The sequence below is a fragment of the Monodelphis domestica genome, chromosome 1, assembly GCF_027887165.1.
Source record: "Monodelphis domestica isolate mMonDom1 chromosome 1, mMonDom1.pri, whole genome shotgun sequence".
In the NCBI taxonomy this organism is placed as follows: domain Eukaryota; kingdom Metazoa; phylum Chordata; class Mammalia; order Didelphimorphia; family Didelphidae; genus Monodelphis; species Monodelphis domestica.
Window position 1 is genome coordinate 254,793,168 of NC_077227.1, and position 17,083 is coordinate 254,810,250.

Here is a 17,083-nt window from a genome sequence, read left to right on the forward strand (position 1 = left end):
CAACTATGAACCTATTAATCTTAAGATTTTTTATATCATTAACAACTATAGCAACATCTGGTGAAATATATGGATGCCTCAGAATGTTTTTAAAATATATAAAATAAACATAGAATCACGATTGCTAATGAAAGTTAATTTTTTTAAGGTTATGGATAACAGGTTTGCAACCTCTGATGGCAAAAATTCTCTAATCACTAAAAATGACAGGAAAGCAAATCAAAATAATCCTAAGCTTACACCAAATAATCAGCAAATTGGCAAAGGTGACAAAATATGGGGAAAATCTTTGTTGGAGGGGTTATGGAAAGACAGACCCAGTGATAAAGTGTTGCTTGAAGTGATTCGGTTCAACCATACTAGTAAGCAATCTGAAATTATTTTATCAGTGACAAAAATATTCATAGTTTTTCTATGTCTCTAAGAAAGTCAAAGCCTCCAAGGTTAGGCATATGGTTGAAAGATGTCAATGACAGAAAAAGAAAAATGAAGAATAAAGAGAAGCATAGAAAGACACATGAAGACTTGGGAGTCAAAATGGCGGCTTAGACGCACCAGAAGTTCAGATCTCTGAAAACCCTTCCTTACTGATCACAAAGTGACTGCTCCTAGGAGAATGAAAATCAAACCTAACAACAAGACATGGCCAAGGAAACCTCCTGCTGGACTCAATCCAAAAGGTATGCCCCTCCCCAAAAGCCAGAATCTGAGAACACTCGGGTTTAAGGGGAAGGAAGAAGGAAAGTCCCAGGACCCCTCCCTCCCCCAACATAAGCCTCCAGCAGCAGCGGGAACCTCTGGGCAGGCAAAGGCACTGGTCTGGAGGGTGTACCTTGCAGGCAGGGCTGTGCCAAGCTCAGAGTGTTGAACACAGGTGGTGGGGAAGGAGCTGGAGAAGGAACACAGAGCTGGCAGCCTGGACAGAGCTACAAAGACCCTTCATATTGCTCTAACCTTCCCAGGAGGTTTTGGCCTCAGGGCACATCCAGCCCAACCCAGCTGAAATTAATCCCATCAAAAGTCTTCAGTAGTCAGGGAAGCCCAAACTCCAACAACTCTCCTTCACAGACTTCTGGATTTAAATTTAATCCAATCAAAAGCCTCCAGAGGACAGGGAAGCTCAAACTATAATACCCCTCCCCCACAGACTGCAGGGAGAGACCTTCTGTCAAAGCTCCAAGAGGGGAGACTGACATAAACCCCCAAAACCAAAAAAATGAGAGGAGCAAGAGCACATACAAATACAGGGAGCAAAGAAGGGGTAAATATGAGCAAATAACAGAAAATGAAGAAAGAAATTACAATAGACAGCTTCCGTACAGGTAACGAGCAAAGAGCAAATGAAACAGAGGGGGAGGGATCAGCAAAGGAAAAATCAGAAATACCAGCAAATTGGATACAGGCTTTGGAAGAACTCAAAAAGCAATTCAAAACACAACTAAGAGAGGCTGAAGACAATTGGGAAAAGAACTTAAAAACTAAGATAAGCCATCTGGAAACAGAAAATAGTGTCTTGAAAGCCAAAATCAACCAGCTTGAAAATGAGGCAAAGGAGATGAAACAAAACCAAAAGAATGAAAAAATTGAGGAAAATATGCAACATCTCATTCACAAAATAGAAGATTTAGAAAATCATTCGAGGATAGACAATTTAAGAATCATTGGTCTACCAGAAGACCATGACAAAAGAAAAAGCCTGGGCATAATACTACAGGAAATTATTAAAGAAAACTGCCCCGATATCCTAGAACAAGAGAGAAAAGTAGAGATTGAAAGAATCCACATATCACCTCCTGTACTTAATCCCCAACTGATAAGACCCAGGAATGTTATAGCCAAATTCAAGAATTATCAGAGCCAAAGAAAAAATATTACAAACTACCAAGAAAAAGTCATTCAGATACCATGGAAACACAGTGAGGATAACACAGGATCTGGCTGCACCTACACTGAAGGACCAAAATGCAGGGACTATGATATTCCAGAAAGCAAGGGAACTAGGTCTACAACCAAGAATCAACTACCCAGCAAAACTGACTATATTCTTACAGGGGAAAGTATGGTCATTCAACAAAATAGAGGAATTCCAAGAATTTGTAAAGAAAGATCAGACCTGAACGGAAAATTTGATGTCCAAGCACAGAACTCAAGAGAATCATCAAAAGGTAATTAAAAAAGAGGGGAAAAAAAGAAAAAACAAAACAAAACAAAACAGAACAAAAAAAATTTTTTAAGAGAATCAGTAAGTTAAAATGATATGTATCCCTATAAGAAACGAGGTCATTGGTAACTTAAAAACTGTTGTTATCACCTGGGCAGCTAGAAGAATTACACATAGAGGGAACAGTGACATACTGTATAGGCTGAAATAACAAGAAATGAATAGGTATATAGATATATGTATGCATAAATACACACACACACACACACACACACACACATATATATATATATACACACACACACAACTAGAGCTAAAAAAAAAGAGGTTAATACTAAAAGAAATGGGAAAAGAAACAAAAGGGGTTAAATGTATATGTCACAAAGAAGCTCATGATGGGAGGGGGGAGAACATCAATACACTGGAAAGGTAAAGAGGTTGGAGACAGGAAATACTCAACTCTTACATACATTGAAATTGACCCAAAGAGGGAAGAACAATAACACTAGCAGTAGCAATAAGAGAAGAAAAAGAAATTGAAGGTATTAAAATTGGCAATGAGGAGACCAAGCTATCACTCTTTGCAGATGCAAAGGAATGATAAAGTGGAGGAATTCCATGGGGCCTGGAACAACCAACTTTCAGGAATTGATGCAGAGAGAGAGGAGCAGAACCAGGAAAACATTATACACAGAGATTGATACACTGTGGTACAATTGAATGTAATGGACTTCTCCATTAATGGCAATGCAGTGATCCTGAACAACTTGGAGGAATCTACGAGAAAAACCACTATCCACATTCAGAGGAAACACTGTGAGAGTAAAAACACCGAAGAAAAACAACTGCTTGAATACATGGGTTGAAGGGATATGGTTGGGGATGTAGACTAAATGAACATTCTAGTGCAAACAACAACATGGAAATAGGTTCTGATCAAGGACACAAGTAATAACCAATGAAATTGTGCATCAGCTGTGGGAAGGGTGGGTGGAGGGGAGGGAGGGAAATAAAGTGAGTATTGTAACCAAAAAAAAATTTAAATTAAATTAAAAAGAAAAGAAAGACACATGAATTGATGGAAAGTAATATAAGCAGAACCAGGAAAACAAATACATATTTAAAAATCTAGCAGTATGTTAGACATACAATGATAATGTAAAGAGAAAGAACAATAAAATTATTTAAAAGATGCTAAAAAATGATGACCAATGTTGACTTCAAAAAAGAAATATCAGAAGATACTTCCCTCCTACTTTTGCGCAAAGGTATAAGATTACCTCCCACATCAGATTTTTTCAACATGTTGCTTACTTTAGTTGAACCTTTTCCATTCTTTTAAAATATATTCTTTATTGTAAGAAATGGCTCTATGGGATGGGTATAGAAAGAGGAAATTGTGAGAAATGTAAATGATGCAAAAATTAAAATAAATCAGCAAAAAATTTTTGAAATAAATTGTCATTATGAAAAAAAAAAGAATCTATAATGATCTTTAACAAGTTGTTCTCTCTTAATGAATAGCAAATCATGTGTAAAAGATGATCCTCAAATATCTAATGGATATCTTAGGATTACCAAATAGAAATCCCAAATCAGCAATCTGCAATATTTAAAAAAAAAAGTTTGGGTTTTTTCCCTCCTTTTTCTTGGCTATTTTGTCAGTTGTGCTATTGATACCAATTTATTAATTTATTCCAGTATAGAGGAGTGATCTCTCAGTCAGAAGGTTGGATTTCACCATACCACCATAGCAGATTTTACTGTAGGGTGGTTCAATCTATTATTTTAAAATGTAGTTTTCACTGTGCAGCAGACAAACTGACTCTTGAAGAAGTAATTTTAATTGCACTTGGAAAGAGAAGGGCTAACTTTTTCCACTGACAGCTGAAGGATTATTCACAACATAAGGCTTTATCTCTGTGCTGCTCAACTTTTTTATTCTCACAAGCTATTTTCAAGGATAACCAAATTGTATTTATACTATATGCAACATAAGGTCCTGCTTTTTTTTTTTAAATATATAGAATAGGAGGGTAGAAGAATAATCACTGCTAAGATGCATAGAGAATGACAAATTTTCAAACTTAAAGGCTTTTTTATATTGGGTTAGAAATACCTATAAACAAAAAGATTAGATTCCTTAAGCCATTTGATTCTCATCGACTGGCTTGAGGTTTCTTGTCATTCTGATAGAACAAAGGACTTATTGAGAAATTATATATAAAAATCAAAGTTAATAAAGACTGAAATTTTTTTTTGTAAATTTGGCCAATTAGCAGTTAATATGGCATTTAAACAAGTTTGTAAATGTTAAAGAAATAATTGGTAAATCAATGGAAGATAATTTATGGATTATTTCCTATGAGGAAAAAAGAAGTTAGAAATTCTATAATGGCATATTCTATTTTAAAGTGCCAGGCTTTACTCTCCAAGTTGAGTTAAGTTCCATCAGATGATTTTCTCTACATTTACAGAAATGAAAGTACTATATAATATTCTCTTATCAGGAGAATTCACTGCTATGTATCTCAGAAACAAGTCAATTCAATTATAACCATAGTTCTCCCCACCAAGACGGCACTAACATAAAGGGACTTACCATCTGTTCATCCTCTTTGGCAGCCCAACTGGCACTAAAGGATTGACCTCCACTATCTTTCATCAGTCTAGTTTGAACATGTTGGAGGTAGGCAGAGAAGGCTACTCGAGCCTGGACTTTGCTATGGAAATAAAAATTAAATTAAAATTAGATAGATAGATAGAATATTAGTTCTACTATTCACATAAAGTGTGTGGTTCTAATTTTTTATCTCCTTTCATTGCAATGAGCAAGGTTTCTTAAGTATTCTATTCCTTGTACTTGAATGAACATTTTTTTAAAGTTAGTAGATTATTTTTCCCCTCTGACCATGTTTTATTTTTTCCCAAGTACATATAAAGACAATTTTTAGCATTTGTTTTCTAACATTTTGAGTTACAAATTCTCTCCTTTCCTCTCTCCCCCCTTCCCACCTTCCCTGAGATGGTAAGAAATTTAATATAGGTTATACATATATATACATATACATATACATACACATACATACATATACATATACAATCATGCAAAACACATTAAAAAACATATTTCCCTGTTGGGCATGTTATGGAAAAAGACAAAATGAAGGGAAAAAAGTGAAAATGATATGCTTCACTCTGCTTTTAAAATCCAGTAGTTCTTTCTCTGGAGATGGATAGCATTTCTCATCATGAGTCCTTTGGTATTGTCTTAGACCATTGCATTTCTGAGAATAGCCAAGTCAGTCACAGTTTTTATCATATAGTATTGCTGTTACTGTGTATAATGTTTTGCTCATTTCACTCTATATCATTTCAGTAATATTCCATTATAATCATATGCTACAAGTTGTTCAGCCATTTCCCAATTAATGGACATTCCCTCAAATTCCAATTCTCTGTCACCACAAAAGGGGTACATATAAATACTTTTATATGAATTGGTTGTTTTCCCTTAACATTTTTTTAAAATCTCTTTTTGAAGACACAGAATAGTAGTATTTCTGTATCAAAAGTTATGCACAATATTATAACTCTTTGGGTATAGTTCCAAATCGCTTTTCAGAATGGAAATGCACCAACAGTACATTAATGTCCCAATTTTCCAAAATGCTTTATAACATTTACCATTTTCCTTTTCTGTCCTATTAGCTATTCTGATAGATATGAATGGTTTTAATTCACATTTCTCTAATCAATAATGATTTGAAGCATTTTTTCATATGACTAAGGCTTGATTTCTTAATTTAAAATATTCATATTTTGGCCATTTATAAATTGGGGAAAGACTTGTATCCTTATAAATTTTACTCAGTTTTCTATATAGTTGAGAAATGAGACCTCCTTTGTCAGGATTGTCAATCAAATTACAGCAAAAAATTTTCCCTAGTTTTCTGTTTCCCTTACAATCTTAGTTGCATTGATTTTATTTGTGCAAAAATTTTTAATGTAATGTAAAATAAATTATTTATTCTATATTTTGTAACGCTTTTTCTCTTGTTTGGTCATAAATTCTTTTCTTTTTTCCTAAATAATCTAGTCTCTCTGTTAGTATGAATCAGAAGAAAAAGGAAAACTTATTGTTCTTGCTTAATAGGAGCAAGAGAAAAAGAAAGTACTTACCAGTATTTGTACCTCATTATAAAACTGCCTCAATCTTTCAAATTGCCCTAAAATGCTGAAGAACAGCTTCTGTATTGCAGGTGGCTAAGCTCTTAGTTATCTATTTTTTAAAATATAGCTCTGGGGAGGAGCCAAGTGGTAGCTTAGTAGCAGCAAAAGGCTAAAATCGCTCTGACTAGCCTTCTAAACTGAACTTTAAAAGGCATCTCAAAAGGAAAGGAATCAAAGCAAGATGAGTGAAGGGGCTGTCCCACTAAACACAATAAGAAAGGAAGGCAGCGAGTGTTGATTTTCATGATATAAAAGGGAATCAGAAGCAAAACTGCACATAAGAGGAGTGCTGGCTAACCATCCCCCACAACCTCTACCACACCAGGCTCAGAATGAGGGCTTAAACAATTTTGGGGTCCAAAGTCACAGGTTACAGCAACAAAATTGCACCTCAGAACTTCCCCTTTAAGTCCCAGGTCTTGGCAGAGAGGTCTGGAGATCCATAGCACTGGGTGCTCTCAAACCTCTACAAAAGGAATGAAGAGAACCCCAGTGCAAAACCCTGCAAGTCAGAAACTAAGAATTGGCCAGCAACTTGTAGATTTCCTAGTCCAATGGCAGGAAAATGAGCAAAAAAAGCAGCAAAAAAAAACCCTCTTGATCCTCGAAAATTTCTATGGGGAAAAAAACAAAGAACAGAATCAACAGAAGATGTGAGATCCAAGAAAACACATACAAAATCCCTCCTCCCAGCCCCCTCCCCAAAAAAAGGATTTGGCCACAAGCTCTGGAAGAACTCAAAAAAGGAATTCAAAAATCAAATGAGACAAGTTGAAGGAAAAATAGGAAGAAAAATGGGGGAAATAAGTGAAAGTAATGCAAAAAGAAAATAAAACCTTAAAAAGCAAAATTAGACAACTGGGAAAAGAGGTACAAAAATCCAGTGAAGAAAAGAGTACCATGAAAAGTAGAATGAACCAAAAAGAAAAGGAGGATTAAAAGGTCATGGAAGTAATTCAATCTTTAAAAATTAGAACTGGGCAAACAGAAACTAGTGATTTCACAAGACATCAAGAAACAATAGAATAAAATCAAGAGTGGAAAAAAATAGAAGAACATGTGAAATAGTTCATTAAAAAAAACTTCCCTGGAAAATAGATCTAGGAGAGATGATTTTTAAGAATTATTGGACTACCTGAAAGTCATAACCAAAAAAAAAAATGCCTAGACATCATATTACAAGAAATTATCCAAGAAAATTGCCCTGATATTCTAGAACAAGAGGGTAAAAGAGAGATTGAAAGAATCCATAGATCACCTGCACTATATCCCCAAATGACAAATCCTAAGAAAATTATAACCAAGTTCAAAAACTCTCAGGCCAAGGAGAAAATATTGCAAATAGCCAAAAAGAAACAATTCAGCTCTCTTGGAGCCTTATGCAGGATTACAGGGGATCTGGAAGTTTCCACACTGAAGGACTGGAACGTTTGGAATAAGATATTCTGGAAGGCAGGGAAACTGGATTTACAACCAAAAATCACCTACCCATCAAAACTGGCTATATTCTTTCAGGAGAAGGTATGGTTATTTAATAAAAATAGAAGACTTTCAAGCATTCCTGAAGAAAAGACCAAACTTAAACAGAAAATTTGATGTTGAAATACAAAATTCAAGAGAAGCATAAAAAAGTAAATAAGAAAGAGGGAAAATTTTAAGGGCTTAAATAAGGTCAAATTGTTTATATTCCTATATGGAAAGATGATATCTGTAACTCTTAAAAAATTGCTGTTGTTATCATGGTAGTTAGAAGAAGAGGATTTGGTAGTAGGCTATTTAGGATAATACGTAAAAAAAAAATAACTAGGGGTGAAAAAGAGTTGTACTAAGAGAAATGGGAAGAGAGAAGTAAAATGTGGTAAATTATATCTTATAAAGAGGCACGGGGTGTGGGGGGGAACTCTTACAATGGAAGGCAGGATAAGGGTGGTCAAACCTTACTCTCACTGGAATTGGTTCAGAGAGGGAAGAACAGTCAGGTACTTTGGGGCATAAAATCCTACCTTACCCTATAGAGAAAAAGAAGGGAAATAAGGCTGGTAGGGAAGGGATTAATATAACAGAGAGAGAATCTGGGGGAGTGAAATTAAAAGATCCTATAGAGAAGTAGGAGGGGAATAAGAAAGGAGGTAGTAGGAAAGGGGGTAATATAAGGAAAGGGAAAGGGGAGAAGTAACTAAAGCAATACACTGGTGTGGAGGGAAAGAATAAAAGGAGAAAGGGTAGGATTAAAAGAGGAAATCAAAATGGAGGGAAATTACAGATGGTAATCATAACTATGAATGGAAGTGGAAGCAGATAGCAGATTGTATTAAAAACCAGAATCATACTATATGTTGTTTTCAAGAAAAACATTCGAGGCAGGTAGACACACACATAGTAAAGTAAGAGCCTGGAGCAGAATCTGTTGGGATTCAACTGAGACAAAGAAAGCAGGAACACCAATCATGATCTTAGACAAAGTTAAAGCAAAAATTGATTTGGTTAAAAGAGATAGGAAAGTAATTACATCTTGGTAAAAGGAAGTATAGACAATGAAGAAATATCAGTAAGCAAAATACATGCACTAAATGGTAGAGCATCCAGATTTATAAAAGTGAAACTAAAGGAACATAAGAAGGATATAATAGTAAAACTATACTAATAGCGAACTTCAACCTTTCCCTAACAGAACTAGATAAGTCTAACCAAAAAATAAATAAGAAAGAAGGGAAGTGAATGACATTTTAGAAAAGTTAGAGTTAATAGATATTTGGAGAAAACTGAATAGGGATAAAAAGGAATCTACCTTCTTTTCAATAGCACATGGTATATATATATATATATATATATATATATATATATATATATATATATACACACACACAAAGATTGATCATGTACTAGGGCATAAGAACATTGTGATCAAATGCAGAAAAGCAGAAATAATAAATGAAACTTTTTCAGATCATAATGTGATAAAATTTATAATCAATAAGGGCTCAAGGAGAAGCAAATTAAAAATTAATTGGAAATTAAATAATCTAATTCTTCAAAACTGGTGGGTAAAGAACAAATCATAGAAACAATCACTGATTTCATTGAAGAAAATGACAACGAGGAGACAACATATCAAAATTTATAGAATACAGAAAAAAGCCGTACTCAGGGGAAATTTTATATCTCTGAATGCTTATATCAACAAATAGAGAAAAAGAAGCTAAATGAATTGGACATGCAACTAAAAAAAAACTAGCAAAAGAATAAATTTAAAACCCCCAGTTAAAGACTAAATTGGAAATCCTAAAAATAAAAGGAGAAATTAATAAAATTGAAAGTAAAAGAACTTTTGAACTAATTAGTAAATAAGACTTGGAGCTGGTTCTGTGAAAAAAAAAACTAATAAAATAAAGTATTGGTTAATTTGATCTAAAAAAAAGAAAGAATCAAATCACTAATATCAAAAATGAAAAGGATAATTTCACCTCTAAAAAAGAGGAAATTTAGGCAATTATTAGGAGCTATTTTGCCCAATTATCCAATAAATCTGACAATTTAGGTAAAATGGATGAATATTTACAAAAATATAAATTGCCTAGATTAACAAAAGAGGAAATAAGATATTTAAATAATCCCATCTCAGAAAAAGAAATTGAACAAGCCATCAAAAAATTCCCAGGGCCAGATGGATTCATAAGTGAATTCTATCAAACATTTAAAGAACAATTAATCCAATACTATACAAACTATTTGACAAAATAAGCAAAGAATGAGTCTTACCAAATTTTCTTTATGACACAAATACGATAGTGATACCTAAGCCAGGCAGACCAAAAACAGAGAACGAAAATTATAGTCCAATCTCCTTAATGAACATAGATGCAAAAATCTTAAATAAAATACTAGCAAAGAGACTACTGCAATATATTACAAGGATTATTCACTTTGACCAGTTGGGATTTATACTAGAAATGCAAGGCTGATTTAATATTAGGAAAACCATCAGATAATTGACCATATCAATAATTAAACTAACAGAAATCACATGATTATCTCAATAGATGCAGAAAAGGCCTTTGAGAAAATACAACACCCATTCCTATTGAAAATACTTGAAAGCATAGGAATAAAAGGGCCTTTCCTCAAAGTAATAAGTAGTATTTATTTAAAACCATTTGCAAATATCATCTGCTATGGGAATAAGTTAAAAGCCTTTCCAGTAAGATCAGGAGTGAAGCAAAGATGCCAATTATTATCACTATTACTTCATATTATACTAGAAATGCTAACTGTGGCAATTAGAGAAGAAAAATAAATTGAAGGAATTAAAGTTCGCAATGAGGAAACTAAACTATTCCTCTTTGCAGATGATATAATGGTATACTTAGAGAATCATAGAAAATCAACTAAAAAGCTAGTGAAAATAACAACTTTAGTAAAATTGTAGGATACAAAATAAACTCACATAAGTCATTAGCATTTCTATATATTTCCAACAAAAATCAGCAGCAAGAGTTAGAAAGATAAACTACATTTAAAATAAGTCTAGATAATATAAAATATCTGGGAATTTATCTGCCAAGGCAAACACAAGAATTATATGAACACAATTACAAAACAACTTTTCACACAAATAAAACTAGATCTAAACAATTGGAAAAACATCAATTGCTTATGTATAGGCCAAGCTAATACAATAAAAATGACAATCCTACCTAAATTAGTTTGTTTATTTAGTGCCATTATCAAACTAGCAAAAAACTATTTTATAGAACTAGAAAAAATAATTACAAAATTCCTCTGGAAGAACCAAAGATCAAGAATATCAAGGGAACTAATGAAAAAAAGTGTGATGGATGATGACCTCACAGTGCCAAATCTTAAACTGTACTATAAAGCAGTGATCATCAAAACAATCTGATATTAGATAAGAGATAGAAGGGTGGATGAATGGAATAGACTAGGGATAAATGACCTAAGCAGTCTAGTGTTTGATATACCCAAAGATCCCAGCTTTGGGGATAAAAACTCATTATTTGACAAAAACTCCTGGGAAAACTAGAAAAGGGTATAGCAAAAATTAGGTTTAGATCAACATCTCATACTCTATACCAAGATAAGTTCAAAATCGGTATATGACTTAAACATAAAGAGTGATATTAAAAGTCAATTACCTGTAATATTTATGGAGAAGGGAAGAATTTAAGACCAAACAAATGATAGAGAAAATTATAAGATGTAAAATGAATAATTTTGATTATATTAAATTAAAAGTTTTCGTACAAACAAAACCAATGCAACCAAGATTAGGAGGGAACCAATAAACTTGGGAAAAATTATAACAAATTTCTCTGATAAAGGTCTAATTTCTCAAATATATAAAGAACTAAGTCAAATTTATAAGAAATTAAGCCATTCCCCAAATGACAAATGGGCAAGGGATATGAATAGGCAGTTTTCAGAGGAAGAAATCAAAGTTATCAATAATCATATGAAAAAAATGTTCGAACTCTCTCCTGATTACAGAACTGCAAATCAAAACAACTTTGAGATACCATCTTATACCTAGCAGAGTGGCCAATATGACAGTAAAGTAAAATAATAAATGTTGGAGGGGATGTGGCAAAACTGGGATACTAATGCATTGCTGGTGGAGTTGTGAATTGATCCAACCGTTCTGAAAGGCAATTTGGAATTATGCCAAAAAGACTTTAGAAAAATGCATGCCTTTTGATCCAGCAATACAACTACAAGGTCTGTATCACAAAGAGATTTTTAAAAATGGGGACAGACCTGTTTGTACAAAAATATTTATAGCTGCACTTTTTGTGATGTCAAAAAATTGGAAAACGAGGGGATATACCTCAAATATGGAATGGCTGAACAAATTGTGGTATATGATGGCTATGCAATACTATTGTGCTATTAGGAATAATGAACAAGATGATTTCCTAAAGAACTGGAAAGACCTGCATAAACTGATACTGAGTGAAATAAGCAGAACCAGGAGAACATTGTACTCAGTAACTGAAACATTGTGGGATGATCAAATGTAACAGACTTTGCTACTAATAGCAATATAATGATCCAGGACAATTCTGAGGGACTTATGAAAAGAATGCTATCACATCTAGAAAAATGCAGAAGAAAACATGATTTATCACTTGTTTATTTGGATATATGATTTGAGGTTTCGGTCTTAGAAGATTAACCTCTTACAAAAATGAATAATATGGAAACAGGTTTTGAGTGATAATGCATATGTAACCCAGTGGAAGTACCAGTGAACTTTGGGAGAGAGTAGTGAAAGGGGAGGGAGACAACATGAATCATGTAACCTTGGGAAACTTATGTGTAAATTTGTTACGGAATAAAATAAAGGGAAAAAAAAGACTCTTGTACATATCAAGTCAATGCCACTTGTGTGTGGTACAAAGATATCCAAAGTAAAAAATGTAACAAATTCTACAAGGGGACTCTAGAGTCCAAGTTTTAGGTTAAACTTTTCGCAATTAAAGAGAATGATGGTTAGAGCCCAGATAATATGTGAAGTTAAAAGAAAGTGGATACCGATGAGAAGATAAGACAAACTTTTCTGTTGAAATAGAATGCCTTATAGAAATATCTCTTGGAAACTGTGCTCTCATCTGTTCAATCTTTTAGAATGGCAGCTAGAAATTCAATCAAACTATCTGATTAGAAAACAGGTACCAAAAAAGACTAGTCATTTTCAGTGCACTTGTTTTATTTCAGATGTGATTTTGGTTACTTCGACCAATTGGCTTTCTGATGTTGTAGCTAATATTATATGACAACAGATTGGGGTTCCAACACAAATTGTTCACAATTCTGAACATTCAATCATTGGATGCTTTCTAGTTATTGTTTTTCCAAGGTTAGTTAAGAGGAAGGGTTGATAAATAAATAATTAAAAATCTAAATAGGGGCTAAATACTGAACAGGAAACTGAAATGGAAAAATACTTCAGATCATGAAATATAAATTAAGAGAGAATCTATGTTTTATCTCCCCCAGAGCCTACTGTAGTGCTCCATCCAAAGCAGATGATTAATAAACAGAAGCAGAATGAAATTGTTTGATATTTAGAAATACTACAAAGTATCAAAATATGTCTTTAAAGCTATTTTTTGAGTAAGGGTGGGGGCAATAAGGTGGAGCAAAGATGGCAGAGTAAATGGATTACTTTTGCCAAGCCCTCCCAACATGTCACTCTAAACAAGAATTCTAAGCACAATAACCAACAAAAGGTCACAGTGAATCATTTTTCCAGTTGAAAACAGATTAGGAAGCCAGAAAGAGAGATCTGTGTTCTGTAGGTTAGGGGCCAGCCTAGAGGACAGCATGGTAGAATTCAGCAGCTGTGAGTCTTGGAAGGGATGATGACTATGGCAGCAATAGCACCAGTACCTGGAGAGAGTCAAGGGATTGAAAAAATGAACGTGATAAGAAAGAGATTATAAGGACTCCTGTGCCCACTTTTGGGTTGCAATTTCAGGGCAGAACTTATAGCTGCAAGGGAACAAGGGCCCTACTTTAATAAAGAATTGAGGTCTGGGAAGAAGAGGAGTTGCAATTGTGGAGGAATATGGGCTCTGCCTGTACAAGCACTGGAGTATAGACAATGAGGGCAGTTATTAGACCTTTCCCCAGATCACATCAATGAAGCAATGAAAATTCACAGATCACCCAAGATCCAGATATAAATACAGCATGACAGATGTTTAAAGCTTATGGACTGTCATCACCCCCACATCCTCAGAGGTAAGCAGAGTCCAATCCTAGCATAAAGCTCCCAGTCAAGAAAATTTGTTGGAAAATGAGCAAACAACAAAAAATTAATTTGACCACAAAAAAGTTTATATAGTGAGGCATGGAACATGATCTTCAGAAAGGCAAGAGAGCTGGGTCTCCAACCAAGAATCAGCTACCCAGCAAAACTGACTATATACTTCAAAGGGAAAGTATGGGCATTCAACAAAATAGAAGACTTCCAACTTTTTGCAAAGAAAAGACCAGAGCTCTGTGGAAAGTTTGATACCGAAAATCAAAGAGCAAGGAATACCTGAAAAGGTAAATATCTTATAAGGAAAGGGGAAAAATGTTATCTTCTTCTTTTACTCTCTTCTATAAGGACTACATTTATATCAATCTATGTATACTAATATGTGGGGGAAATGTAATGTATAAATAGGGGGTAAAGAAAGACCAAATAGAATAATCGTTCTCACACAAAGATTCACATGGGAAGGGGAGGGGAAGAAAACTCCTATAAGAAGGAGAGGAAGAGAGGGGGTGTTTTTTACTTAAACCTCAATCTCAGGGAAATCAACTCTGAGAGGGAAAAACATCCAGATCCATTGGGATCTTGAATTCTATCTTACCCAACAAGGGTAGGGAGAAGGGAAAACCAAAGGGGGGAGGGGGAGAGGGAGAACAAAAAGGGAGGGAAAGAGAGGGGGGAGGGGGAGGAAACAAAAAGGGAGGGACTAAAAAGGGAAACATCAAGGGAGGGGACAAGGGGCACTGATTCAAAGTAAATCACTGGACTAAAAGGTAGAGCCGAAGAAGAAAAGGTTAGAATTAGGGAAGGCTATCAAAATGCCAGGGAGTCCACAAATGACAATCATAACTTTGAATGTGAATGGGATGAGCTCACCCATAAAACGTAGACGAATAGCAGAATGGATTAGAATCCAAAACCCTACCATATGTTGTCTTCAAGAAACACACATGAGGCGGGTTGACACCCACAAGGTCAGAATTAAAGGATGGAGTAAGACCTTCTGGGCCTCAACTGATAGAAAGAAGGCAGGAGTGGTAATCATGATATCTGATAAAGCCAATGCAAAAATAGACCTGATCAAAAGGGATAGGGAAGGTAATTATATTTTGTTAAAAGGGACTCTAGACAATGAGAAAATATCATTAATCAACATGTATGCACCAAATAATATAGCACCCAAATTTCTAATGGAGAAACTAGGAGAATTGAAGGAAGAAATAGACAATAAAACCATACTAGTGGGAGACTTAAACCAACCATTATCAAATTTAGATAAATCAAATCAAAAAATAAATAAGAAAGAGGTAAAAGAAGTGAATGAAATCTTAGAAAAATTAGAATTAATAGACATATGGAGAAAAATAAATAGGGATAAAAAGGAATACACCTTCTTCTCAGCACCACATGGCACATTCACAAAAATTGACCATACTTTAGGTCACAGAAACATAGCACACAAATGCAGAAAAGCAGAAATAATGAATGCAGCCTTCTCAGATCACAAGGCAATAAAAATAATGATTAGTAATGGTACATGGAAAACCAAATCAAAAACCAATTGGAAATTAAACAATATGATACTCCAAAACCGTTTAGTTAAAGAAGAAATCATAGAAACAATTAATAATTTCATCGAGGAAAATGACAATGGCCAAACATCCTTTCAAACCTTTTGGGATGCAGCCAAAGCGGTAATCAGAGGTAAATTCATATCCCTGAATGCTTATATTAACAAACAAGGGAGAGCAGAGATCAATCAATTGGAAATGCAAACGAAAAAACTCGAAAGCGATCAAATTAAAACCCCCCAGCAGAAAACCAAACTAGAAATCCTAAAAATTAAGGGAGAAATTAATAAAATCGAAAGTGATAGAACTATTGATTTAATAAATAAGACAAGAAGCTGGTACTTTGAAAAAACAAACAAAATAGACAAAGTACTGGTCAATCTAATTGAAAAAAGGAAGGAAGAAAAGCAAATTCACAGCATTAAAGATGAAAAGGGGGACAGCACCTCCGATGAAGAGGAAATTAAGGCAATCATTAGAAATTACTTTGCCCAATTATATGGCAATAAATACACCAATTTAGGAGAAATGGATGAATATATACAAAAATACAAACTGCCTAGACTAACAGAAGAGGAAATAGAATTCTTAAATAATCCCATATCAGAAAATGAAATCCAACAAGCCATCAAAGAACTTCCTAAGAAAAAATCCCCAGGGCCTGATGGATTCACCTGTGAATTCTATCAAACATTCAGAATCCCAATACTATACAAACTATTTGACATAATAAGCAAAGAGGGAGTTCTACCAAACTCCTTTTACGACACAAACATGGTACTGATTCCAAAACCAGGCAGGTCAAAAACAGAGAAAGAAAACTATAGGCCAATCTCCCTAATGAATATAGATGCAAAAATCTTAAATAGGATACTAGCAAAAAGACTCCAGCAAGTGATCAGAAGGATCATTCACCATGATCAAGTAGGATTCATACCAGGGATGCAGGGCTGGTTCAACATTAGGAAAACCATCCACATAATTGACCACATCAACAAGCAAACTAGCAAGAACCACATGATTATCTCAATAGATGCAGAAAAAGCCTTTGATAAAATACAACACCCATTCCTATTAAAAACACTAGAAAGCATAGGAATAGAAGGGTCATTCCTAAAAATAATAAACAGTATATATCTAAAACCATCAGCTAATATCATCTACAATGGGGATAAACTAGATGCATTCCCAATAAGATCAGGAGTGAAACAAGGATGCCCATTATCACCTCTACTATTTGACATTGTACTAGAAACACTAGCAGTAGCAATTAGAGAAGATAAAGGAATTGAAGGCATCAAAATAGGCAAGGAGGAGACCAAGTTATCACTCTTTGCG

General features: G+C 34.3%; 1 protein-coding gene across 34 annotated transcripts in view; it reads right to left on the reverse strand.

Moving 5' to 3' along the window:
- Positions 1-17,083, reverse strand: part of TTLL5 (tubulin tyrosine ligase like 5) — a 409,941-nt gene that overhangs the window by 236,085 nt on the left and 156,773 nt on the right. For 19 of the 34 annotated variants that reach the window (XR_008914964.1, XR_008914965.1, XM_056810660.1 and 16 more), the window contains 2 exons: positions 10,154-10,189; positions 4,764-4,884 (listed from right to left, as the gene is read on the reverse strand). Coding sequence is in view for 32 of the 34 variants with exons in the window: in XM_056810660.1 (XP_056666638.1) it covers positions 4,764-4,884; positions 10,154-10,189 (157 nt within the window). In the remaining 2 variants the exon portion in view is untranslated. The remainder of the gene's footprint in view (positions 1-4,763; positions 4,885-10,153; positions 10,190-17,083) is intronic. The other 15 variants (XM_056810663.1, XM_056810655.1, XM_056810665.1 and 12 more) reach the window with 1 other exon arrangement.